The 25,163-nt window shown below is 44.2% G+C and overlaps 3 protein-coding genes across 6 annotated transcripts; 1 reads left to right on the top strand and 2 right to left on the bottom strand.

The window, feature by feature from the left end:
* Positions 1-205: 205 nt before the first annotated feature.
* Positions 206-8,167, top strand: ptcd3 (pentatricopeptide repeat domain 3; the record flags this gene model as incomplete). The annotated part of the gene is made up of 24 exons (XM_080840598.1): positions 206-315; positions 547-599; positions 700-739; positions 959-1,004; positions 1,111-1,179; positions 1,321-1,425; positions 1,608-1,731; positions 2,344-2,453; positions 2,716-2,792; positions 3,065-3,152; positions 3,247-3,307; positions 3,427-3,509; positions 4,384-4,528; positions 4,842-4,892; positions 5,103-5,192; positions 5,835-5,863; positions 5,984-6,090; positions 6,372-6,450; positions 6,530-6,620; positions 6,751-6,836; positions 7,000-7,148; positions 7,388-7,429; positions 7,658-7,816; positions 8,020-8,167. 24 exons carry the CDS (start codon positions 206-208, stop codon positions 8,075-8,077), a joined length of 2,052 nt encoding a protein of 683 aa, XP_080696724.1. The 3' UTR covers positions 8,078-8,167.
* Positions 8,168-8,225: 58 nt separating this feature from the next.
* Positions 8,226-19,699, bottom strand: immt (inner membrane protein, mitochondrial (mitofilin)). 4 transcript variants are annotated; one of them, XM_080841126.1, is made up of 14 exons: positions 19,502-19,699; positions 18,229-18,302; positions 17,787-17,973; positions 17,312-17,483; positions 16,183-16,305; positions 15,047-15,157; positions 13,801-13,934; positions 13,077-13,180; positions 12,762-12,897; positions 12,130-12,259; positions 11,368-11,591; positions 10,740-10,871; positions 10,266-10,395; positions 8,226-9,522 (listed from the first exon to the last, which is right to left on the bottom strand). In XM_080841126.1, the coding sequence occupies exons 1-14, from the start codon at positions 19,541-19,543 to the stop codon at positions 8,915-8,917; spliced, it is 2,307 nt and encodes a 768-aa protein (XP_080697252.1). In that variant the 5' UTR covers positions 19,544-19,699; the 3' UTR covers positions 8,226-8,914. The 4 variants fall into 4 exon arrangements, with proteins under 4 accessions (XP_080697252.1, XP_080697253.1, XP_080697254.1 ...); XM_080841127.1 differs by having other exon boundaries at positions 15,047-15,154; XM_080841128.1 differs by having other exon boundaries at positions 17,312-17,480.
* Positions 19,700-20,234: 535 nt separating this feature from the next.
* Positions 20,235-24,636, bottom strand: rnf103 (ring finger protein 103). Its single transcript, XM_080840703.1, has 4 exons — positions 23,859-24,636; positions 23,561-23,703; positions 23,222-23,337; positions 20,235-22,686 (listed from the first exon to the last, which is right to left on the bottom strand). The coding sequence occupies exons 1-4, from the start codon at positions 24,082-24,084 to the stop codon at positions 21,213-21,215; spliced, it is 1,959 nt and encodes a 652-aa protein (XP_080696829.1). The 5' UTR covers positions 24,085-24,636; the 3' UTR covers positions 20,235-21,212.
* Positions 24,637-25,163: the final 527 nt, after the last annotated feature.

Here is a 25,163-nt window from a genome sequence, read left to right as displayed (position 1 = left end):
GACTAATGGATTAAACCACGAGTAAGGGGGATTACGAAATTGAGAAGGAACGTATTATTTGAGACAAACATATGAAAAATAAGGTGGGAATAAGAATAGATAAATACAATTATTTTCAAATCAAAATGTCAACCTAAGATTCCATGCATGTACACTGTCAAATTCACCCCCGTATAAAACTAAAGTAGTATTATCCTTACCAACAATGCATTTCGTAAATGTCAAAATGGCGTCCTCCGGTGTACATGCAGGGCGTCATATTTACAACAAGAGTTTAATATTTCTGAATAATTTGGAACTCATATATCCTCGAAGGTAAGCACATTATACAAAATTAGTCATTTCATATTTCTGGCATATCCTGATTAACATTTGTTTTATAAAGCCCAGCTGATACAGACAACCTAGCTACATACTTAAGTGTAATAACGAATTGGAGGTCATGAAATGCTTTCGCAGGGACACAGTTTAGTTGTCACTTTTTGTCATTACAAATTATTGGTCTTAATCACATGTGTGCGTATTATACAACCTCTTCTTCCTTAGAGCATTGGCATGCACGGCATCAGCATGGCAGAAAACTGCACTTGCATCAAATGGTACGTGCGGACTAAGCTACTAAGACCTAGCCTTTCAGTTTACGAATTAAGTAGGATATGCCTATGTACCCCCTTGGTCACTGAGTTTCTATTCTAACAGGGTCGTCAGAAGAAATTGTTATTCCTCGAAAGAAAACATGGTACGTATGGTATCAGTTGTGAGGGGGAAAAAAACAAGTGCATATCTATTAACGTTATATGGTCATAATTATTTCAGAATCAGAAATGGGTTTATTGCCAAGTAGGTTTCAGCTTACAATGAATTTGTCTTGGTCGAGTGATGCAGAACATGTTGATGTAATGTATGTCGAAAACATATCTTGAAAAACTAAATATCCTTGGCCTTCTTTTTACAAAAGGAGTAAAGAAGCTTTGTTGCAGGCACTTACATCTACAGTGAAAAGGGTATGTAAGATATTATACGGTTCAGCTTTTTTCCCCAAGTGTTGTTAACATTGTGTCTGTGTGTTTGTTAGCAGTAAAACAAAAAGCCTTCTATTTCCTTCCCCAGGACCCTACAGCAGCACATTATACGTTCCAGGATGACTCATACCTCACCCCAAGAACGTCAGGGGAATTTGTAAGTTATCATATTTTGTACCACTACAGTCTGAAAAGAATTGTTTGTTGGAGAAAAAACACACATTTTATCTCTTTGATTTTGTTGGTGCTACTACTTTTTTTTTTTTTTTAACTTTGTGTGTTTTCCCTTCCTCTACAGAAACTATACTCTCTCTCCCAAGAGTCCGGCAAAGCTGCAGCCAAGTACTTTATTAACACGTACCCCAAGTTCTTCCAAAAGGACTTTGCTGAGCCGCATATTCCTGTGAGTGCTCTTGAGGGTTTTTTGACCTTCGCCGCATTAACAATAGCAATTTCTCCAGCAAATGCTATTATAAAGTGCTTTTGTACATTTTCCCTTGGCATTTAGAAGCATAACTCTAGCAGTTTCTGAATATTCAGTCTTACACCAGTTTCTAAATTACCTCTCTGCACGTTGGTTGGCAGTGTCTGATGCCTGAGACCTTCGAGCTCCAGATTGAGGAAGTGTCTGAAGCGGCCCTGGTTGAGCGCATCCAGCTGAGAAAGGTCAAGGCTGCTGTGGACATGTATGATCAGCTGCTGCAGTCTGGTAAGGGGGGCAAAGCATACATAAGCTAGTGTGGCTTTAGCTGGTGTCTTCTGAGAATCACTGACCATGTCTCTCACAGCTCTCTGACGGTAACACACCCAGTTTAATACTCAGAAACTAAAAATCTCAAATATCATTAAGCTCGTTTAGGTTTGTATGGTAAACTAGATCTTAATTAAAAGTATTTTGATTAGTTTGGGGACTTCAGACTTGTGACAGCTAGTTAGGCAGACAGACATGTTTATTATATGTCCTATAAAACATGTTGGTTGAACTAACATGACTCAAACAGTGTGCAGTGTACAGTACCAGTCAAAAGTTTGGACACACCTTTAATTTTTATGAGAAGTATTTTCTTTACTTTTATTATTTTCTACATTGTAGATTAATACTGACAATATACACTACGAAAGAAGCCATATGGAATGATGTACTAAACAAAACAAGTGTTATCTACCATGTAGAAAATAATAAAAGTAAAGAAAAAGAATGAGAAGGTGTGTCCAACCCTTTGACTGGTACTGTATGTAGACTCTATCTTGTGTTTCCTGTGTCACTGTAACATTTTGGAACTGACTTGATTTATTTTCTCTCTGTTTAACCCCCATCCAGGCACCACATTGTCACTGGATCTCACCAATGACTTGTTGGACCTGATCTGTCTCTATGGTGACCAGGACCCAAAAGATGACAGTGACCCAGAGCAAAAAACAGAAGATGTGGTAGGAGACAAACCACTTTCAAAACATTCTTCTCTTAATGTTACTACTCACAGCTCAATAGGCCGGGTGTATATTTTTGACCGCTACAATTTAAGAACAAAATCACTGAATTTGCTTGCAGTTATTGCCAAACCATTTTTCTACTCTGTGAAAGACAAGTGGAGGGGTGGTTGGAGATTATGTAAACAACACCCCTATCAAACATATCAACAGAAGGCCACCAGTTTACGTTCTGATTGATTACGTTTATGGTTTGCGCCAGGTCGAGGTCCAAGATGACCCCAGGAAGAGGAGGCCGAGAATACGCAGAGCATCTGACATTGTGAGGGTTGTCTGGAAGTGAGTCTCCTCATGTGTACGTCTATATGCCCTGGTGCTGAAAACAGTGCCAATACTGATGAGAGAATCTTAAAAGTAAAATTGTTAATGTTTGGATGTCACAGTCTCGTTTTAAACAAATATTAGAAACAAATACAAGTCATATTTTTTAAATATTGTGTATTTCCTGTGACTCAGATTTTTGGGGTCACCAGTAGTTTCCCCTTCAACCCCAAGGATTCTCCCCATGTACCACAGTGGAATAAAACTTGCTTTGTGTCTCCATGCCCTAGAGAGAATAACAACGCTGAAAGGATTTTCAATCTTATGCCAGAGCGGGACAGCAGATCATATGGCGCGATGATTCAAGGAATGGCCAGGGTATGTTTTACAGCAGCCCTAGCAATGTTGTTTCAGTGAATTTGTTGTTTGTTTGTTGTTGTTGATGGCTAAGTGTTCCCTTATGAATTTGCAGCACGAAGCCTATGACAAGGCGTTCAGTACTTACACCGATTTGCTGAACAATCGATTAACAGGTGAACGAGTGCTTGTTTGTTTGTTTATGTGTTGTTAAAGTAATGAGGTTTTTAGTAATTTGTTGCTGTGTCTTAATGATTATTCAAGTTCATTCCCTGTGTGCCTTTCTCTCGTTTAGCCAACGTTCACACCTTCAACGCGCTGATTTTGGCTAGCCCTGAGGTCCGGGAGAAGTACATTGAGAAACGGGACCTCATTTTCGTACGTCCAACACTTTTTTTTCAAGTCAAACTTCTAACATCAAGTAGTATAAAGTACATTATTCAACAGATGAATGACAACCTGATAATTAGCACAATCATCATGTGTTATGTGCATTATGTTTGTGAGCAATTCTGTCTGTATTCTGAGCATTTCTTTATAAAGCAATATCCCGCTCAGCCACATTGACAAGGCATTTATTTTCTATACAATCTTTCAAACCTAAAGGTTATTCATTCAGATATTTGCAAAAGCATGAAATCCATTGTTATCTCAGAAAAAAAGACAACTGAACCAATGCAATTAAAGGTGCATTAAGGATTAATAGCTTTTCGCTAAAGGTATGCTAGCAGCTAAAACTAACGAAATCTCTTGAAATGTGCTGACTGACATTATGACAAACTAATTACTCAACGACTGTCCTTACACAGTCAAACATCAATCATGTGCAACACAAGACTAAGCAAGACGGCAAATAAGCTACTTACTAGATCGGCAGAAGGTAATCAAAGTCAGGTCGGCGGGCATCGGCAGGCAAAACTACAGAAGGCAGTTATATGCCTATCGACCCTGCTATGCCATTGGCACGGACGCAATTCTCCATATTAAAAGTCATTGTAGCGCCCCAATTTTTTTTAAGCTGTTATTTTAAGGTTAAACTGCTTATCCTAACCCTAATCCTGAAGCATAATTGTTGCATATTGTGCCTTTTAAAGCAAATGTATGAAGGGGGAAATGGGCAATTCAGAATTGCAGTTCAAAGTGTGTGTGTGTGTCGGCGTGTGTGTGTGTGTGTGTCGGCGTGTGTGTGTGTGTGTGTACGTGTATGTGTGTGTGCGCGTATGTGTATGTGTGTGTGCACACGTGTGTGTAGGAGCTACTAAATCAGATGGCGGAGCAAAAGGTGAGGCCGAACCTGCTGACGTTCAATGCTGCACTAAGGGCCCTGAGACGCTGCGGCAACATGGCCAGATCACAGGCACTCCTCATCTTCGGCGAGATGAAGGCCCTCGGCATCAGTCAGTTAAAGCTGCTGTTTGTTTATTTATTTATGTATTTATGTATTTATGTATTGATAGATTGATTGATTGATTGATTGACTCTTTAGGTAATGTGATTGGAAATGTGTTTTCTGTGTCATTCAAAGAGAAGCATAGTATCAGGGTGTCAGTCTAAAAAACAGTTAAAAATTAAAAAATTAAATTAAAATAAGTTTGAAGGTTCTGCAATATTGTTTTAAATATTATTTTCCCTTAAACCCTGGGAGATTGTTGTTAATTTTTACTATTACTTGTTGCTTTTGTCTAACCATTTTATCCCTCTGTATCTCAGCACCAAGTTTGGCTTCTTATGACCACCTCCTGGGCATCTTTTATAAAGCTGGTATGTATTACGCCTATTACGTTTGTGTCAAGCTCTCTGTAAGGCTTTGATATTGAATAGCTTTCAGAGGACATCCAGATATTGAAACTAGTCCCATATTTCAAACCAGGGTCTTTCACATTCGATATCCACACTGGACTGCTCTAGTACAAGGTCATGTTGGCCCTGCTGTCCTTTAGCTGTCTGTGATGAGATGTATTCTCCCCTCAGCCTCCTCCACCCAGGGTCATACAGAGATCTTACAGGATGTGCTGAATGAAATATCTGGACAGAGCTTCGAGCCCCAGGACCCAGATGATGGTATGATTTAAACCTCTTACTAAATACACAGTGTACAACTGGAGCGACCCTGTGCAATATCACTTCAATGTCAAATGATTCAAATTGATATCACCTTTCAATAATTGAATTATTTTTAAGTTGGCAAGTATAGTATTTACTCTTATGAACATATGACTATATTGAAAATACCGGCATCAAAGTAGAAACCCAATGCAACACAAGTGACTACACCCGTGATCACTGACACTCTAGTTAGAAAACCTGTGGTCATTCAAACAAAATTGAGCACACCTGTGATTTCCAAATAGTCCAATTGCATGAACACGGTTAAAAAAAACCTGCCTGTGTCTACCTGCGTGTCTACATCATGGCTCCACAGGGTAAAGAACAGCCAGAGGACCGATAGTTTTAAATTTCACATACGAGCAAATACCCTACTGTACCCTACATTACAAAGTTACGCAGTACCTGTACCGTGTGTACAATTTTGAATAATTAGACATATGCCAGATTGCACAGGGGTGTTCCCACTTCATGGTATACTTTTCAGTGATGTATGAATATCCTTGCGCAAATTGTACATGTGCATGAACATATGCATCATTCACCAACCCAAGGGGGGAAGAAACTAACAAATAATTGTTTTTTTTGAATCCACAGTGATGTTCTTCCTGAACGCCATGAGAGTTGTAAGTGTTGATTGGTGAAGCAGTGCAACATTTTTCACAACATGCTGTCAGTGCGTCTTGCACTACGGTGTGAGAGGGGGGGGTAATGAGGTAATGAGGCTCATCACTCTGTCTCCTCAGTGCCTGGAGCATAAGGACCTAGAGGCGGCTTACCGGCTCCACAGTCTGATGCAGGAGGGAGAGAACTGGAAACTGCTGGGAGACGCCCATCAACAGAGCATGTACTAGTAAGTCCCAGAAACCTTTTTTACTCACATTCAATCAGCCAGCAGGTTGACTTTTACTGTTATTTTTAAGCCTTTTATCAGTGCCAGCTGTGCTGTTGTTGGCGTTTGTAAGGTTTTTTCCTTTTCAGTAGTTAGATTGCTAGTTTTTGACCAAAACTCCTTACTGCTGCTTTAATGGGTAGAGATTCTCTATTCAAGAAGTAATGGAGAATTGTTCAAGTTATCTTTTGAAATAGTGGGATGGTTTGTAGGTAACTAATCTAGAGACTTTTATTTTGTAGTGGCAGATTTTTCAACATCCTGTGCATGATGGAGCACATAGATGTGGTCCTGAAGTGGTACAAGGAGATGATCCCTTCTGTAAGTGCAATACATGGAATAAAAATAGCACATTTCTTACCTAGTGTAAAACCCTAATATGTCTTTCTTGTTTGTTCAGCTGTATTATCCACACTCACAAGGAATGATAGACTTACTTCAAGCACTTGACACAGACGGACGACTTGATCTCATCCCAGAGATTTGGAAAGGTAAGTGGGCAAGAAATTCAAAACTGGCTTTGAATATTAACATGTAGAATGACTAATAACATGATAAGATGTTAGGTTTTGCAAGAAAGATTATATTGCAAATGAAAATATTCTGCTCCATCTTTTGCAGACATCAAACAGATGGGTCACGACAACAAAGTTGAGCTGGTAGATGAGATGCTGTCCCTGATGGCCAGAGAGAAACAGAGCTCTGAGGTGAGAGAAAGGAACCTGTGCCTTTATAGCAGCATGTAGACGAATGGAACAGAGAACCAGACAGTATAGAGTACTCAGAGAGTACTGCAACATTCTGACATCAGGTGGTTATTTCGAATCCAATGAAGTCCTCTTCAACCCTGTTTCCCTTTTCTCTGTATAGGTCCAGGAATCGTTTGCACAGTGTGCTCTGGATGTGAAGAGGCGCTATGTTCCTAGCGAGTTTGGCAAACCAGTTCTGGAATGGACAGCCAACTCTCTGGGCAGCATCACGTCTTTACTACTAGCAGCCGAGAAAAGGCAGCAAGCTTGGTGAGATGTCTATACAGATTGTAATTACTAGGACACATGACCTTGACCATGAGTCTCTAATGTTAGGTTCCCTGACCTTCACCCATTTATATTAATACAAGGCACTTGATTCATATATTCTTAAGTCATTAACAGTGCTTGGAAATTATCTCCATCAGATGTGAATAGGAATCCCTGACCTTCACCCATTTATTATGTGAATACCTTACGTCTCTCTTGTTTCGTTGGTTTAACAACAGGGAGATGATGAAGCTCTTCAAAGCCAGCAACAGAGTTCCAACGTGAGTGCACTGCAGTTGTTTAACTGAAAGCACAGGATATCCTACTATATGTTCAGATGCTCTAGGAAGCTGATCCATCTTTGAAAACTAAGAATACATTAATGCCCTGAATAGATGTCGGAAACATAAATGTCTTATGACGGTGTTTTGGGTAGAATGCATGCACATTGAACTCCCTCTGCATGTTTGCTATATGCCAGACCCTTAACATCTGCTCTGCATTTCCAGCGATGCTCTGATGGAGGACTTCCTGTCGAGTATAAAGGAGGTTCAGGACACCAACCAAGCCGTGGAGCTGGTGCAGATGTCCGCCAGATTCTGCCTCGCCGGCACGCCGATGCTCACCAAAAGGGTCAAGGAGGAGTTTGTGCTGACCGAGGATCACAGGTAAGCTGCCGAACACATCCCCTCCGGTTCTCAAGGCGCCCACATAGAGCAAGTTGGGACTTGTGGAATGTTTACAGTAAACAAGTTTAGGTTAAAAGCAAAAGCTGTAAAATTAACAATAATTACAAAACATCAAATCATGCATTGTTGACATTGGCAATTGTCAGAGTGTTCTGAAAGTATTTTTTTTTTTCTTTTTTTAGGGCCACCCTGTCATCACTGGAGTTTTCTTCTGATGGCAACAGGGACCTCACCTGCTAAGTCATTCAACCATTACCATTGAACTGTCATTAATGCTGTGTAATGTACCTGTGAGTGCTGTGTAATAAAACTAATTCATAGTTCATACCATTCCAATAAGCATTCATTGTGTTCCACCATACTTGAAATAAGGCAATAAGAATCAAGATTTTTTCACAACATCCATGATTTATTAGTATCCAACATTACTAGGGAGAATTGTAGCATGACAACAACATTGACAATCAGGATCCTTACAGAATATCTGGTCAGTTGGTTGACCAGAAAATAATGAACATCAAATTTAACAACCTAACACTTGTGGGCTTGAAACAGTGAACTGGGCTAGTGTCATACGAGTTAACCTAGCGTGTGTAAGACTGGAGGCCCATCTATCTGCTAAGCTCACACTCAAGTTAGTCTGTGAAGAGGTGCTTTCTTATATACAGAACGAGTGGCATTTCTTCCATACGACGGCTAACTCCTCAGAAATTAATTTATGCATATGAGATACACTTAAATATTCAGAACAGTTTGTTCTTTTTATTCCTGTTTTGAGTAATAGGCCACAATGTTATCAATTTTAGTTTTGTAGGCTTATGCCACTTTGTTGGAATACAAATGAAACAAAACAAAATAAAAAGTGCTTTGGGACTTCTGATATCGTTCCGTTGGGAAAAAAAAAAAAAATCTCAGGAGAGCTGAAGGAGGGGCAAGTGTGCATCAAGGCGTTTCCCGTGGCGACTTGGGGCCGGAGTCGCGGCACTTGCAAATATACAGCTCGTACCATCTCCTGCTGGACATCATCTCTCCCTCTCTCCACCGACTGGCTCTAGTATCTCCTCCGGCTCCGCTGGCTCAGGGGGCCTGCGTGGTGCCCAGGCCGACGGCATTGGCGTAGGCCGAGAGCAGGCTGACGGCCTGCCGGGTCTCCAGCGTGAGCCGGGCCTCGTTGAGCCAGTCCTGGGCCACGCGGCGCGGCTCGCCCTGCAGCTGGTTGAGCAGCTTGGCGGCCAGCTCCAGGTCTCCGCGCTCCATGCTGTAGTAGGCATAGGACAGCAGCTTGAAGGTGTTTAGGTCGTCACCGTTGAGGCGGGCCGGCGGTGCCTCCTGCTGGGGCTCCATGAGCAGCGCGGCCTGCATGTAGGACAGGAAGTACTGGTACAGGCTGTTGCGCGTCTCGTCGATGAGCGCCACGCGCCTCGCCAGACGGCGCACGTCCTGGAAGCGGGCACGCAGCGACGCCTCGCTGTAGATGCCGCGGCTCAGCGACTCGCCGGGCAGCGCCGACGCCAGCGCCTGGGCAAACTCGTTGTCGGCGCAGCTCTGGCGCACGACGGCGGCAGTCGCCTCCAAGGGCTCGGTGGGGGCGTCTGCGCCAGACGTGCGGAGGGTGTAGTTCAGGGCCTCCACCGACAGCCACAGCTGGTGCGCCTTACGCGCCTCATCCTCGGCAATCACATGACCTAGAGGAAGTGACGAGAAGAAAGATCTCACAAACAGGAAGGACACACACACACGCTCTAAGGAGTCACAAACGGGAAGGACACACACACACGCTCTAAGGAGTCACAAACGAAAAGGACACACACACACACACGCTCTAAGGAGTCACAAACGGGAAGGACACACACACACACACGCTCTAAGGAGTCACAAACGGGAAGGACACACACACACACACGCTCTAAGGAGTCACAAACGGGAAGGACACACACACACGCTCTAAGGAGTCACAAACAGGAAGGACACACACACACACACGCTCTAAGGAGTCACAAACGGGAAGGACACACACACGCTCTAAGGAGTCACAAACGGGAAGGACACACACACACGCTCTAAGGAGTCACAAACGGGAAGGTCACACACACACACACGCTCTAAGGAGTCACAAACGGGAAGGACACACACACACGCTCTAAGGAGTCACAAACGGGAAGGACACACACACACGCTCTAAGGAGTCACAAACGGGAAGGTCACATTCCCACTAAGGAGTCTCAAACGGGAAGGACACACACCCACACTAAGGCTTCTGAGAACAGGACTTCCACTAACCTGCTCTAGTAACTTGCTCACAAAGTGCAAAACTTACAACTCTGACACCAAGACTGACTCCTCTTTCCCAATGCACTCCCCATTTCCTTAATACTAAAAACAGAGGCCCTATCTGACTGTCTATTGGGCAGGGCTGTGAGTGACTCACTGTCGATGGCCTCCTCCATGCCCTTGAGTCTGGCGTAAGCAGCGTTCATATCCAGGGTGAAGGCGTCCAGCTGTTCCTGAGTCAGCCTGCGGAACCCGGTCTCCTGCTCCTGCAGCTTATTCGTCAGGGTCTGATACAGACACACACACACACACACACACACACACACACACACACACACACACACACACAGCAGTTTGGTTATATAATCAGACAGGTGAGGACTGCCAAACAAACAACAATTGCATAGCAGACATTGACATTGCTCTACATTGAGAGGCTCTTTTAATGTGTGTGTGTGTGTGTGTTACAATATACACTGTACACTACGGGCCCTCGTTTGAGGATGAAATCAGCTGGTGTAAACGTCAGCGCATGTGCACTGATGCATAAGAAGGACACACTTCAGAGACGTGAAGTGTGAGAGTGCGTGCGTATTTGAGTGAGAGTGTGATGGAGTGTGTGTGTCCTCACCTCGTCTGCCTCAGAGCGCAGCTCTTGCTCCTGCACCTTGAGCACGTCGCGCAGGTGGTCTGTGTGTGCAGCCGCCTGTCTGCGGAGCTGCGTGCGCATCTCTGCCTCCATCACCTCACGCACCTCCTCCACCTAACATTCACGTCAACAGTCACTACATCAGCAGATTCCTTCCTCCACAGCATCTCATAGTATAGGTTTGGCATTCATATTTGTTAGTTTGGGTCAAACCCATGATTTGGGCATTATCCCTTACTTTGCTCTATCAGCTGGGCTACAAGAGTGCACAACTTATGTGCATATCACAAGAAGGTTATATTACAACCATGTCACTCTGTGCTACAAGCCAAGCAGTGAGCCAGCTGCCTGAATAAACAAGTTCTACATCCTGGTTCAGGAGTGAAGCTAACTCACAGACGGAGACAAAACACTGAAGACAGCTATCTGACTCTGGACACCACACCTCTGGGGAGGAATGGGGGGGTGGTCTTCACAGTAAGTTGCATGATGACAATAATAATAAATCAATAATAATATAACATAGCATTTTAAACATGTATACAAGAAAAAGCGAGCACAACGTAGGCCAACACAAAGATGGAAAAGGTGCGCTCTGCTGCTGCCCTACCTTCTTCTCCTGCTCGAGGCGCATCTCCTCGCGGTTGTGCTCCAGTGCGGTGACCACGGCCTGCTCCAGGGCCTTCTGGTGCTCCAGCTTCTGCTGCTCCAGCGCCGTCTCGATGTGGATCTGCTCGCGCACGCGCTGCTCCGCCAGCTCACGGTTCAGCTGGTCGATGCGCCGGTGCGCGTGGGCGATCAGAGAGTTCAGGTCGTCCATGGTCAGCTTGCCGGCTGCGGGCGGGGGAATGGGAAGGGGGAGGGGTAGGGGTGGAGGAGGGGAATCGTTGGGAGGGTCAGAGGTTAGCAGTGATGGTTCATGGGAGACTGGGGGGGCTTTCAGAAGGAAGACACAAATTCAGTTGGGTTTTGGTCTGCTTTACATCATGACTATTCATCATAAGTTTTCTTTACGTTTTCACATTTGACTCGACATGACACCCCATTAACCACAGATATCTTATCAGTATTGCATGTATGCACTAAACACAATTTACTGTTCAGGCCCAAAACTCCAGTCCAAAGCCAGGCCAAAGCTTGTAATTCCAATTACTATAATTTCATTATCAAATTGAAGTGCATGGCTAACAAGCAACAAGAAAGCACTGATAAGTGCTTCCCGAGGTTACCCATTTCCTGGAAGACCACAGACCACTATTGTCTTTAGATTGTTTCAATATAAGGAGTTGTTAATGCCACCAAGTCAATGTGTGTGTGTGTGTGTGTGTGTGTGTGTGTGTGTGTGTGTGTGTGTGTGCGTGTGCGTGTTTACCAAGTCCCTTCCAGCTGGCTTTGATCTCTGGCGTGATGCTGTCGAGCTCCTTCTGGAACTGTGCCTTGGCTTCGTTTACCAGGTCACTGTACTGAGAGACGATCTTGGCCTCCGACTGGGCTGACTGGACCTGCAGATAATGGCACATGTCGTCTGAGTCACGCGATAACTCAAACACACCTCTACAACATGCAGTATGAAGCCGGGTTGTTATCTAAATGCAGTTTAACCTCACATATGACGAGGCTTTCTGCAGGTACTCAGGATGCCTACAGAGTTATTTATACAATACACATAAAACAGGGTAAAATATAGCCAATTATGGTATCCTACACTTTCGCCTCTAGACAGTGTTTTAATAGGTGAATGTTAACTTTCTTGTGTCTAAACACCATCTGCCTGATAAGGCATCAACTGCAAAGCCATCAATGTTAATAAGAGGAGATTATACACGCCTGGATAGAATAGAAATTGGAGCTCATTACTTAAACATGCTTTCTGAGGGAGAGGGAGCCAGAGTGAGAGAGGTGAAGGGAGGTGGTAATAATATGAAAAGACTGTAGGAAAGTGAGATAAAAAAAAGAGAAAGAGGGAGGGAGGGAGGAAGATAATGAGGATAGGGTGGCCTGTACCTTGCCCACCACTTTGTCCAGGTCTACAATCATGCTGTGTAGGTTCTCCTCGGCTGCCAAGACCTGGGGTCGTGCTGCGTCGATCTTAGAGCCCTTGGCGACAGTTATCACTTCTTTCAGCTTCTCCAGCTCATCTCTTCACACACATACACACACACACACACACAATTAAGACATTATACCATCTTCATTTCCTACAAAGCTGATCTCTTCCCAAACCAATGGGTTTCAGATGTCTGCAGCACGGCGTTTCCCAACAAAGACACTTTGTGATAAGGCCTGTGTGTGTGTGTGTGTAGAGACTGGGTGACTCACTTGGCTCTGAGGAGGGCGGCTCCAGCATCATCCACGGCTTGGCTCCGCTGGACCAGGGCGTCCTCTAGCTCCCTCCACTGGGAGGACTTCTTATCCGGGGCGCCCTGAGCGAGACAACATGGACACACAAGATCAGTCTCATTCCAGGCGCCCAAAACGTGAGCTCAGCATTCTTAACTGCATTGCTTTCCAAACAAGGGGCTATAGTTGCCCACAAGGAAAACGACCAAGGCAAAACGGTTAGAAACTTTTCTTCAAGCATGACTGCTGTGAGAATGTGACACTTCTGACATTTGACATTTCAGATAGGAACACTTGCCACTGACTTCATACAGAGGTTGAACGTGACGCAGTCTTTTAATGGCTGATGAAAAGCTAAAGTGACTTCCTCAAAGGAGCCCTATCTAAAAAAAACAAAAACGTTATCTGAATTGCTATGGCTTTGCACAGATGGCTGGTCTGTTTCCCTGCCCTCTCGCTCCACACCTTCTCAACACTAGAGGGGCAGCTGGACACCGTATCTCCAGTCCCGACCACTTCACCTCAAGGCTTCCAAAAATACATCTACAGCCCCCCCACCCCACCCCACCCCCCACTAACGACCCCCAGCAGCACAGGAGCCTGTTCACAGGAGCACCACAAACAAATATGAATATGTTCCCACACTGGATTTGTATGTTTCTGTGCTGTTCTCAGGTGGTGGCTGTTCAACGCCGGGCCTCACCTCCGCATCCATGGCCTCCTTCAGCTTCTGGCAGTGGACGGCTATGGCAGACAGCGCGGCCTCCTGGGCGCCGATGGCGGCCAGCGTGACCTTAGCCGAGCTGCCCAGAGTCTCGTCCAGATGGCTGGAGAGAGCTGGGTGAGGGACAAAGACACAGGCCAATCAACAAGGCTGGTGTGCTTGAGGCCACCTAACCACTATGTTAACGAGACCATGCAAAGGCATAGGCCAGAGGAGAGTTTAGCAGCAGACAGCTGTAGGGGACAGGGGGTTAGAGGACGGTCGTAGAGGACAGGAAGTTAGAGGACACAAGGGGTAGATCACAGAAAGGGAGCAGAGCGAGGCTTGTACACAAATGCATGAAACAAAATCACCAATGCAGTACACTCAACTCTATCAGCTGTGGTATGTGGAAGTGTGTGTGTTTGTGTGTGTTGGGAAACCAAGAAAAGGGTATGTATATTAGTGAGTGGCATACATCGTTCGTGCGTGGATGCAGTAAGCACATGGTGCACGTGTGTGAGTGCATGCCTGGGAGTGTGTATGTGGTGTACACAGAGGAGCCCCCGTATCTCCTGATTTGGTAACCACGGTTTCAGTTATTCACGATTATGAAAATATTAAGCGGAATATTAAGGTCAAACAAACGGTTCTTCAGTTCTTAATTCCGTGCCACTCTAAGGAGCCTTTCAGCACCATAGTGCTTAACACGTGACTGATGTCTTTAGTCTGTCTGTCTGACCTCAATTCCTCTATCCTCACTGCATTCTGTTTATATCGAAGGGAGGGGCTAGGACATAACGAAAGGAATAATAAAAAAATAATAATGTTAATTTTAAAAAGTGTTATAGAGGTCATGTTGTGGGTTATTTATAAATTAAACCAAATCATAGGAATGTATACACGAAAATCAAGTTCCATACGATGTGTTGGCTACTGTACGCGGTAGTTGTTGGAATGTATCGTATACGGTTACAGGGGCCCTGCTGTATGTGCATATTTGTACATGTGTTCCAACACATACATGTGTTCTAACACATACTGTCAATGAGGGGGGGGGGGGGGTGCATTTGAGTGTGGTTTGTGCACCTACAAGAGATAGGGAGATTAGTGTTAAGTGTTTTGTATGTGCATGTGTGATTTTGTGTAAGAGAGAGTAAGACAGAGTGCGTGTGTGTCTGTGCGAGAAAAGAGAGCGAATCTGTGTGTGTGTGTGTAAGACAGTGTGTGTGTGTGGGACACATACAGGCCAGGATGTCTTCCTCAGCCTTATCCTTTGCAGCCAGGAGTGCAGTCACCTCCTCTGCCGGCCGTTCTTTCAGCGCAGGCTCATGTGCACACGCCTTACATTCCCCTGCTAGACACACACACACACTCAGTTCATTCTCGTGTTTCACACTTCTCTGAGTGTGTAAGCCAGGGGACTGAGAACATACAAACACTAGTATATATGTTTTATCCACATGCTTTCATACACACACACTTGCACAACCAGCATAATCACTGGTTTTGTGGCATGCACACATCCATACCCCTAACATCTGCCCAGACGAAAGCCACACTACATAAACACAACACACGCGCCATATCCAAAATGAACCTACATGCAGCACACTTCATGACAATGCACACACACACACACACACATACACACACACACAGGCACACACACACACACACACTTCATGACGACGCACACACACACACTACATGCTAATGCACACACACTTTCTTCATGACGATGCACACTGTGTGAAATGAGTGTTAATGCATGACCCCGCAGACACCTCCATGTTAGTGGCGTGTGAGCACTGGGCGGTGGGCTGTTGCTCCAACCACAATGACAGATGGAGAAAGGAGAGCGAGATGATCCGGGAAGAGAAACGAGGAGAGCGTGCGACAGGACAGAGAGCCATGCAGGGAGAGTGAGAAATCCTGTTAGTTGATCATAGTGACAGGGATGGACTCATCGAGGCCACATGCCGAGAAAGGGAGGGAGAGAGAGAGAGAAAGAAAGAAAGAAAGAGAGAGAGAGATAGACTCACAGCCCAACATGCAACGCCCTTCGCAGTTCAGCAACTCCAGATCAGACGAGATTAGTCTTGTCTAAACTCAAAACACGGCTGAATAACAGGCTTTTAGTTCGTATTTTTCCACTGTTAAATGTCAGGTATTTGTGACCTTTCAAGCTTATTTCACCAAAGGACTCCGCTGTAGAGCAGAACATGTGGGACTTGTATCCTTGCCTGTGAAATCAGTTTTACAATCGTATTTGTAGCTGGAGGCTGACCCTGCGGAGGGAAGTCAGTTGCAGAGGGCAATGTCAAAGGTCAAGAAGATGTCGGCGTGCGTTGGGGAGGAGGGGGTTGTTGGGTCACAGACCTGCAGGCTCAGCTGCAGCCTCTGCTGGGGGGGCGGGCGGCGCATTGTCGGTGGTGCCCGGCGCGGGCATGGAGGGCACCTCACTCATAGCGGAGAGGATGTGGGCTGCCTCGGCAGAGGCCTCTGCAACACAGTGGGAGTGTCACGAGTGGAACCTTCCACAAGACGGGTTGCAGCGGGGAAGGCTAAAACCGACGCGCACAACCACTGCGAAATGTTATCTGAAGTGCCAACTGAACCCCACCCTTTTGAAAAGCAAATATCAGTAACAAGGTTCCAGTGCTGGTTGAAGGTCTTCATCCAGCCTTCCTTCACTGTGCATTAAGACGACTGCTTAACTCATTTCTAGTCGGTCAACAAAACTGAACTGAAGGATCTTCACACAAACATGGCTGACTTGAAATCAACCAGAGACATACTGAGGCACAACGTAACAGTGGAAACAATAATCATACATTTTCATATATATATATATATATATGTATAAAACATAGCCAAAAGAAGTAGAAAGGATTAATTGGATAGAATTGAGGAAGAAAATAATGCCTATACTCTAGCTGAATTTAGAATATGAAATCTCAAAACCTACAGACTCAAATATTTGTATACATTCACTTCTTATGCATTCCATAAGATCACTCTAACGGCAGTCTTCATTCCCTTCCACCTTTATAACAGAAACACACCCAGAAGAGCTTATCAGTCATGAGAGCTAGACAACTTGAGTGTGCGGAAATCACAGCATGCAACCCGGTAAGCTTCAGGCCGATCAGGTTTGCCATGTCTGGCTTGCAAGATCAGTGTGCGAGTGAGCCATTTTGTGCTCAACCTCCAGCAGAAGAGAAACCTCAAGAGTGTCATTCACTGGCATACAAAATGCCAGTAATGCAACCACTGTTAAGCCCTAGCAGAGGTCACTGGTCTCACCAGCTATACAATGGCTTAGCAAGCCTTTGCATGACTCTCCTTAACTATTTTATCTCTTTTAGGAATCCGTTAACCTTAAAACTGCAAGCTTGCAACAACATTCCTAACCTTGAATCCATCTCTAACATTTTGTAGTTCTGGAAAAACAAACAAACAAAAAAAAAGCTTCCATGATTTTTTGCTAAACCTCTGGTGATCTCACCCTCAATAGATTGTGGAGGTGGTGGAGGAGGAGGAGGTGGGGCTGGGGTCTCCTCTACCACAGGGGGTTTCTCAGGGGCAGCCTCCTTGGCTTTCTTTTCCTTTTTCGGCTGCTTGGATTCCTTGATGGTTTCAGTCACACTGGATATCTGCAGGGCTTCCACTTTTGCCTGCTGAGACATTTGTACAAACATGGTGAACACCCAAGATAACGATGTTACCTGATGTCACACAGCCATGTCACAAGCCAAGTTGGGCCTCATTTCCAGTTTTTGGTAGAGTTTGGTCAAAGCATAATTCAAGATAGCAATACACTAGTTGACCAATTTGAAAAAGTAATCCTAAATGTGTCGAAGATTCTGCTTTATCGTTGCAGTCATGCACTACATCTGAAGACCCAAACCCAAGATGCAATGAAGGGAACTCCAGCACAGTAATGGCAATGTGACTGGAAACCAGATGTGTGCTAACCCTACCGGCTTCTTTGGCAATGTGAGGACAGGCGCCGCTCCCAGAGTCATCCCAAACACCTGGTCTGAGTAAGGAACAGTCTTCTCAACATTCGCCCGGAATTTGGGGTCCCATTTGGCATAGAGGATTGTGCCACCGAGCCCGCCGCCCACTGTTAGAAGGCTGGCAGCCACAATCTTTCCTGCAGATACTCTGCCAACACAAACATACAAGTCATCAGTTAAACTTCATTTAGACCATTAATGTCAATGACAAACAGTATTGTCCCACCTACAATCAAACAATGAGTATCATATGACACTGTACCAACACCTTCACCTTAGCCAAGACAATCGTAGCCTTCAACATCTGACAATTAGCTCTAAGTTACACTTTATTGCTTTCAGTACAATATGTTCCCATCGCCATCCCTCCTGGCTGAGGGCCTCATGTCTGCAGATAACCTACCCGGAGTTTCCCGCTGAGGTGTAGCGACGACAGTGCTGCAAAGGATGACCGGCCACCTTCCCACAAACACATTTCTAGTAGGAAAACAATGGAGACGTCAAATTATCCGTAGACAACTGTAAACACCTCGAATCACCATGGTGAACATTTTTCCGTGTGGCTTTAATGGTCTGCGTTAAGGCCACAAGGCTTTGTCGGGTCCCATTGGATCCCAACAGAGCGGTCCTTAAGTGTGGATACATTAAATTATTTCCATGGTATATGTCAAGATGACATCACTATGAGAATATGAGGTTTTAAAAATTACATTTATAAGATCCGAAAAGGATGCTGTTTGTGATTGAGTCGGGTGTCGTAGCCCGCGAAGTAGGTTGATTTAGACAGCTAACTTATCTAGATAATGACCGTACATTTCAATTGGTGTACAATGAGACCGAGCATTCCGTTGTAACAGAGCTGTCCGCACGTTTCCACATTCCCATGAATATTGAGATTGCACTGGCGACACATGCTAAATGCTAACGTTAGCTTTGCTTGGTAGGCGTTTGGCTCACGATAAACTTGGGTGTGTATGTTTAGTGAAACTACCATATTTTACATATTGTGTAGGGCCACGTTACTAAAGGAAAGGTTGGCTCCGAAAGGAACTTCGCGAACTTTTTCGCCGGCAAGGTCACGTCCTCCTCATGGAAACAATACAAACATCCTACTGCCATACATTTTGTTTATAAAATTGGTATGATACTAATCGGTATCTACTTCAAACTGCACATATGGCAATCCGAAAAATGTACTGTTTGATTTAACTCAAAAACCAAACTGTTACAGCCATGGGTGACTGACAGAAAATATGAATCACGCACAAACTGCCAAATCTTGCGTAGCTATACTTTCTAGCAGGACCGACATTGGTGGATTATCATGCCCCTCATTGGATCCGTCAATTTCATTCGCTAACCCCTTTCAACCATCTAAAAGGAACGCCTATTTCCACTAAGAAATACGTACTTTACGTAAGGTGGCAATAGATAACAGCAAGCTCCTTAACCCTCAAATAAATACAATATCACATGCATACGATAATTAATTCATACTTTCCACACAGTGTTGTTGCACAACTGATTACTGACCAATCGTCCGTGACAATAACGCTTCCCTTCACTGACAAGCAGTAACTAAATTAGGCCTTGTGAATGGGTCACTGAATGACCGTTCTCTGTGTGGCTAGTAGGCTAGCATGCTAGTCTGTGCTCTCCACACACAAATGTCTTACCCGAGCTGCTGCATTTGCCCCTTTCAAACAGACACGCAGCATTGTGGTGGTTACTCCCTTAGCGTCGTAGTTTCAAGGAACAGAAGGAGGTTCAGATCAGTATGACATTATAAGATAATAAACCTCATATGCTGTCGTGCCCCCAACACAGCAAATTTCCCCTAGCACCGTTTAGCCGAGTGACAGAAAAGGAGCGCATGCGTCCTAGGCACGCCCAACTGCGAAATATTACGTCACGAGTTCATAGTCATCAAGGAGTACGTGATGAACGCCAAAGGTCAATACTTTATAGTCCTTGACCAAAAATGTGTTTTTTTTTTGTTTTTAACCAAAGAATCCGCTTCATCTCTAGAGGAAAATAGCTGGTCAGATAAATTCATATAAGGCCTGTTGACAGGCAACGACTGGAGGATCTCTATTAGATCTCTTTAGAGAGGACACAAAGTCAAGGTTCCATCATCAATAGGTCAATGGTCAAAAACTATAAGCATCCTATTATTAAGCAGTGTATAACGAATTCACGCATATTCTTCATAGACCTTAATAAAGGTCCACATTGCTGATTGACTAGCCCTGGTATCAGAGTGGGTCTAATTATTTAAAACAGTACATTCCCGGGTATGGCAAAAAAGAAAATACCTTTTTACAAATTCAGCAACAACATAACAGCTGGATGAAACCAGCTCCAACACCTCACTAAAAGTAACAGACACACTGCAATTTATTTGGGAACATTTCCACAAGGTAAATCCAGGTGAAAAATAAACTTTATTTCAATGAACATTGCTATTCTCTGTTCATAACCTATTCTGATTTAGATTACATCACAGAAGTGAGCAGGGGGACCCAGTCCTTTTAGAAGTGTTAATACAACGCCAATTTTAATTGCATTTAGAGCCTGATCAAAAGCCTTTCATGAATTGGCACATTAAACCAGGCCAGGACCATAGTTGAAGTTTATTATCCTGGGTCAGTTGGTCTTGTGCAATCATTTTTTGAGCATTTTACATGATGTCACAATTACAGTTGTCGCTTTAGAGTTTTGTTTTTTTGGAATAAATATCAAAATAACATGCCTGGAAATAAACATCTGTATATATCCTCTCTTTTTTTTCAATCATAAACTGACCATCTAGTAAACCCTTCCAAGAAGTCTGTCGGTAAAACAAACATACTTTTAAACTTTGTAACAATTACATAATTTGACAAACTTTTTAAACACACATTAAATTCTGCTCATTAATGGAGCATATACGTGGATTTTTTGGTGAAACCTTCACCTGCATTTTTGAGTCATATGAGTAAAGTGGGAGAAGGACCATATCATTGTAAAGATGGCTGCCTCATGTCAATAACAAAGCAAACCATCGCAAAGAGGCATTCACAAGTTGACGTTTTTACAATTACAGCTGCAATGCAGATCAAATCTATTATCTATTACGTACAAGGCAAATCAGACCCAGTAGGGTGACGAAATCTTATTCCACTGTTATTTTTTATTTTTTTTGTTACAATTACCAATGCTAATAATGATGTTAGGATTATATTACCCATTGCAACTCATATACCTCTAAATGCATGTAGGCTCAAGCCAATGAAAACAAAAAACAAAAACAAACAACAAAAGGGAAACTAGAGACTAACAATGGACACATCAAGTATTTATATAAGTTAGGTGTGGGAAGCAGGTGATGGGAAAGGGACGAGACTGCTACTCCTGTTCTTGCAAGTCTGCTCCATGGGTCGGTCTCAATGGCTTCTTCTTGTAAGACGGCCATCGGCAGACTGGACAACAGTGCCTTCCTCCTGCAAGCCAGACCACAATGCATTGCTGGTGGAAAACGTGACCACACGGCAATCCCATGACTAAGCAGTCGACTCCGAAGTTTTCCAGACACACAACGCACTCGGTGCAGTGGAGCATGTCGTCGGGCCAGGGGGAAGATTCGCCATCCTGCGCCTCTCCACCACCGGACCAGGATTCGTCTGAACAGCGGTCACCTATATGGGGGCTGTCCGCGTCACTGCAGTGTTCACCTGGGTCTCTGTTAAGCCCGCACATGTGAACCCCGTTACTTTCGGAGTCAGCGTGGCCATCTGTGGTGCTGACCTGCGAGCACTGGAACCTCCAGGTGGGCAGATTTTTAATGTAGTCGATGGGAATGAGGGGACGTAACCAGAGGTCTGGAAAGGCGAGCCTCTCCAGGAGGAAGTTGGGATCGTCGTCCCAGTCGGACTCGTTGGGGAATGTCTGAAAGGAGGCGATGGGGTGCACCAGGTAGCTGGTGTACCAATCCCACAGACTGGTCAGCCACTCCAGGTTGTTGGCATTTTGGTCTTGCTCGCCGCAGCGGCGTTTCTTCTCAAAGTAGTCGATGAGGAGGCCGTGTGCCAGGTAGGTGCTGAGGAAGAGTGCCGGGTGCGAGGAGTAAAAGGTCCAGTCCGCCCTCACCCAGGAGGCGATGGTTGTTGTGTCGGCGTAGCGGAGCACCTTCAGGCTGTACTCGTAGAAGTTCTCCAGGTGTGGCAACTGCAGGAAGCCCAGGATGGGCAACCAGGAGATGATGAGAAGCGAGTTGTAAGTCCCTAGTGTGCTAATGAGCACCACGAAGCGCTTAATCGTCACACCCTGCGTGATGAAAAGGTCCATCCAGGCCATGAGGTTGACCATGACCAGGCTGAGGACAAAGAGGTCGTTGACCTCTGGCTGCACTGAGCGCAGGAAGGTGTCCATGGCATGCAGGGACATGAACTCCCCAGTGCTGTTCCCATACCTGTAGATGCCCTCGGGCGTCTTGAGGATGTAGGAGGGCGTCTGCTTTATGCCCATCTCTTCCAGGCAGCTGGCGTTGTCCCAGTTACGCACGTCCACGAAGATGAACTCGATGCGACCTGTGAACTTGATGCTGAGGGCCGAGAAGAAAGCCGGTGGCTGATCGAGCTCGGCGAAGAGGAACATCTTGACCGCATGCTCGCCCTGCTGGTACCAGTCGTCCGCAAGCTGCTGGGAGGAGTGGATGGTTTTGATGCGCGAGGCCACGTGTGCAGTCATCCACTTGAAGATGTGCTCCGTCTCGATGCGTCGGCCATTGTACTCCTTAAGCATGACTTTGCCCTTTGAGGCTGAGGTCTGTGGCACGGACATGATGAGTGTGGATTTCATCCAGCCACGCTTACGACAGTATCTGTGAGAGAAAAATACCTTCATGTGAGTTTTTTTAAAAATAACTTATGAAGCACTGCCTCACTCTTATTTCATGATTAAGGCAATAAGGCACCTTTGTGGCTCCTCATACAGGAGGTAAATAACTTTACTTATTTAAGAATAAAACTGAATTACCATTTAAATCAACTCTCTTAAACAGCGGGGAAACATCTTTTCTATGTATGTAACTCTCTATGTATGCAAAAACACTAAGTCCATGAAGAATGTGCATTCCACAAACAGCCCCTGCAACATATACTGGTGTGCATACAGTTCAATTTCTGTTTGCACACCAACCCATATAGGAGTATTTCACCAAATATTGCAGCTTCAGTGGAAATTATGAGTTGCTTTATTTATATGATTTTGTAAATACTGACTTTTTTCTTTGATTCATTGTGATAAAATAAAAATAAATAGGCCTGATACTGTGCATTAAAATGTAGCCTTTCAAAATGTTCATATAAAAGACATTTTATATTTTTACTAGAATTATTTCACCAAGAATCTCTCACCTTGAGTCGCTTGAACAGTTGAAAGTGCCAGTCCGAATACCAAATTGGGACACTTTCTGGTTCATTTTACCCCAATTGGCTTTACTCAGCAGCGGGTCCCTGCCCTGGGCGATTACCTAGTTAAAAATGCGTATAATAAGTGATCCATCTCTTTTTTCACAGAAATGCAGTTGTACTCGACTACATCTGGAATCCATTGCATAAGTACAGGGTAAAAAATACATTTTACACCACCACATGGATCAATTTAAGTAAGAAATGCTGATGTAATTTCCTTCAGTGATTCAGTGAATGTCTGAACTTACAAATCCATTCCTATTTGGGGTGACAGAAACTTACTTGGACCAACCATATCCCATCTTTGGTATCTTCCACCAGTTCATAAAAGTGCATCTCCCCACTAAATGTAGTGCTTGAGTCTGTCCCTTGCAGTTCTTTCTCATTTTTCAGAGCAGAGTAAAGTTCCCCTTGCATCAGATCACCTGCATTAAACCAGCAAATAAGATTAAACAAATGCATGTTTCTTTCATTCTTGTAAGTAGCCTAGCTACAAGCATTCAGAAGAATGATGTACCGATTGAGATACATTGTGTATACCAAAGGTGGTAATATGTTTGTCGACAGCCACGGGACTAACCTGATTTTTCGACCAGTTCTCGGACATCCTTCTTCTCTGCCAAACCTGAGTATCCCAATCCCCGACATTCCAGGATGGTTTTTAACTTTTTAAAACTTAATGCGACAGGGTCCACCAGTTGAGTGGCAAAAATGCCCGTTTCATACCATACTATGGCTTCAAAAAAACGTGCCAAAACAAACAACACCAAAAAGTACAGAAGTAGGAAGAACAGCTTCAACCACATTTTGACTTTTTCGAGGAATAGTAACTGAATTAGTGGTAGAATATATCCGTAGAGTAGCCTAACTTCGCATTAGAGTTTTCTGTTCCGACGGATTGCCTGTCTTCTGTCACTAGCTGTGTACCTGCTGAAACTAGTCCAGCGAGTTAGCTAGGATAGCTTTTTTTCTTCACAGAAAAGACATGCCCCTGGGGAGTGATTCTATGGCGACATTTGATGCCACGGATGACATCGAGGCCACTTGATCATACTTTGGGTATACAACATGTTTAACCATAGTCCTTCTGTTGTTAAGTAATCTAAATGTTGCAGTCCCCCAAGGCTATTCAGCTGGCTAAGCAAACCGAACAACGTAGTAGGCCACTTAGTTGTGGCCTTCTCTGCACAACTGAATCCGTACAGTGTAAGAGACCTGAATTCTCACCTAAAGGGCATGTCGCCGAAATTGAGTGGTGTTCTACCTGCGGTAGGTGACCAACAAAAACTGCAGATATGATGACAAGGCGCGGCGACTTTCTCAGAGTTGCTGGCTGATGTTGTTAGCTAGATCGCCTTGATTGCCAGATCAGCTGGTATACATAACAAAACGTCAGAGGAGTATTTCCGTTTCCGCCCTGCTGTTCCCGTCCCTACATGTCATTATCCTCCCCGTGTACACGGGAAATCATGTTGCATAATAACGTGGGGATACAAATACAAATTCAACGTCATGATGTCATAATGTATAACACAACACCAAAGATCCGTGCGCCCGCCGCACAAGAGATTCCTGCAATATTTTCGCCAAGTGCACAGTACGACATAGGCTACATATTGTTCTCAAGAAATAGATATCCATGTTAAGAAAAATAATTTTTAGTTTGAAACGGTTTTTATTCTGTATCTCATAAACTATATAATGCGAAACTAGTTCGAATACTTAAGAATAATATCTAACGGTATCACAAAAATCTTACTCTCCAACACACCTGTCTTTTTCCATTTTTATTTCAGTGAAGAAATCTGAAGGAAAATGTTATCTTCAGGTCAAACAGTCAATATAACAAGGGGCATGACATTCAATGGTCAGTATAATAAACATC

Source organism: Sprattus sprattus, assembly GCF_963457725.1.
Source record: "Sprattus sprattus genome assembly, chromosome: 6".
Lineage (NCBI taxonomy): Eukaryota > Metazoa > Chordata > Actinopteri > Clupeiformes > Clupeidae > Sprattus > Sprattus sprattus.
Note: the sequence above shows the minus strand (reverse complement) of the source record. Positions and strands in the feature narration are given on the sequence as shown.

Coding starts and splice junctions, on each gene's coding strand:
- immt (XM_080841126.1), bottom strand. CDS start 19,543: ATGCTGCGTGTCTGTTTGAAAGGGGCAAATGCAGCAGCTCGG. Junction 13,935..15,046: donor TGAGGAAGACATCCTGGCCT/GTATGTGTCCCA, acceptor TCCCTCACCCAG/CTCTCTCCAGCCATCTGGAC. Junction 12,898..13,076: donor GCCGCCCTCCTCAGAGCCAA/GTGAGTCACCCA, acceptor ATGTGTGTGAAG/AGATGAGCTGGAGAAGCTGA.
- rnf103 (XM_080840703.1), bottom strand. CDS start 24,084: ATGTGGTTGAAGCTGTTCTTCCTACTTCTGTACTTTTTGGTGTTGTTT. Junction 23,338..23,560: donor ATGGGATATGGTTGGTCCAA/GTAAGTTTCTGT, acceptor ATTTTTAACTAG/GTAATCGCCCAGGGCAGGGA. Junction 22,687..23,221: donor AACTGTTCAAGCGACTCAAG/GTGAGAGATTCT, acceptor TTTCTCTCACAG/ATACTGTCGTAAGCGTGGCT.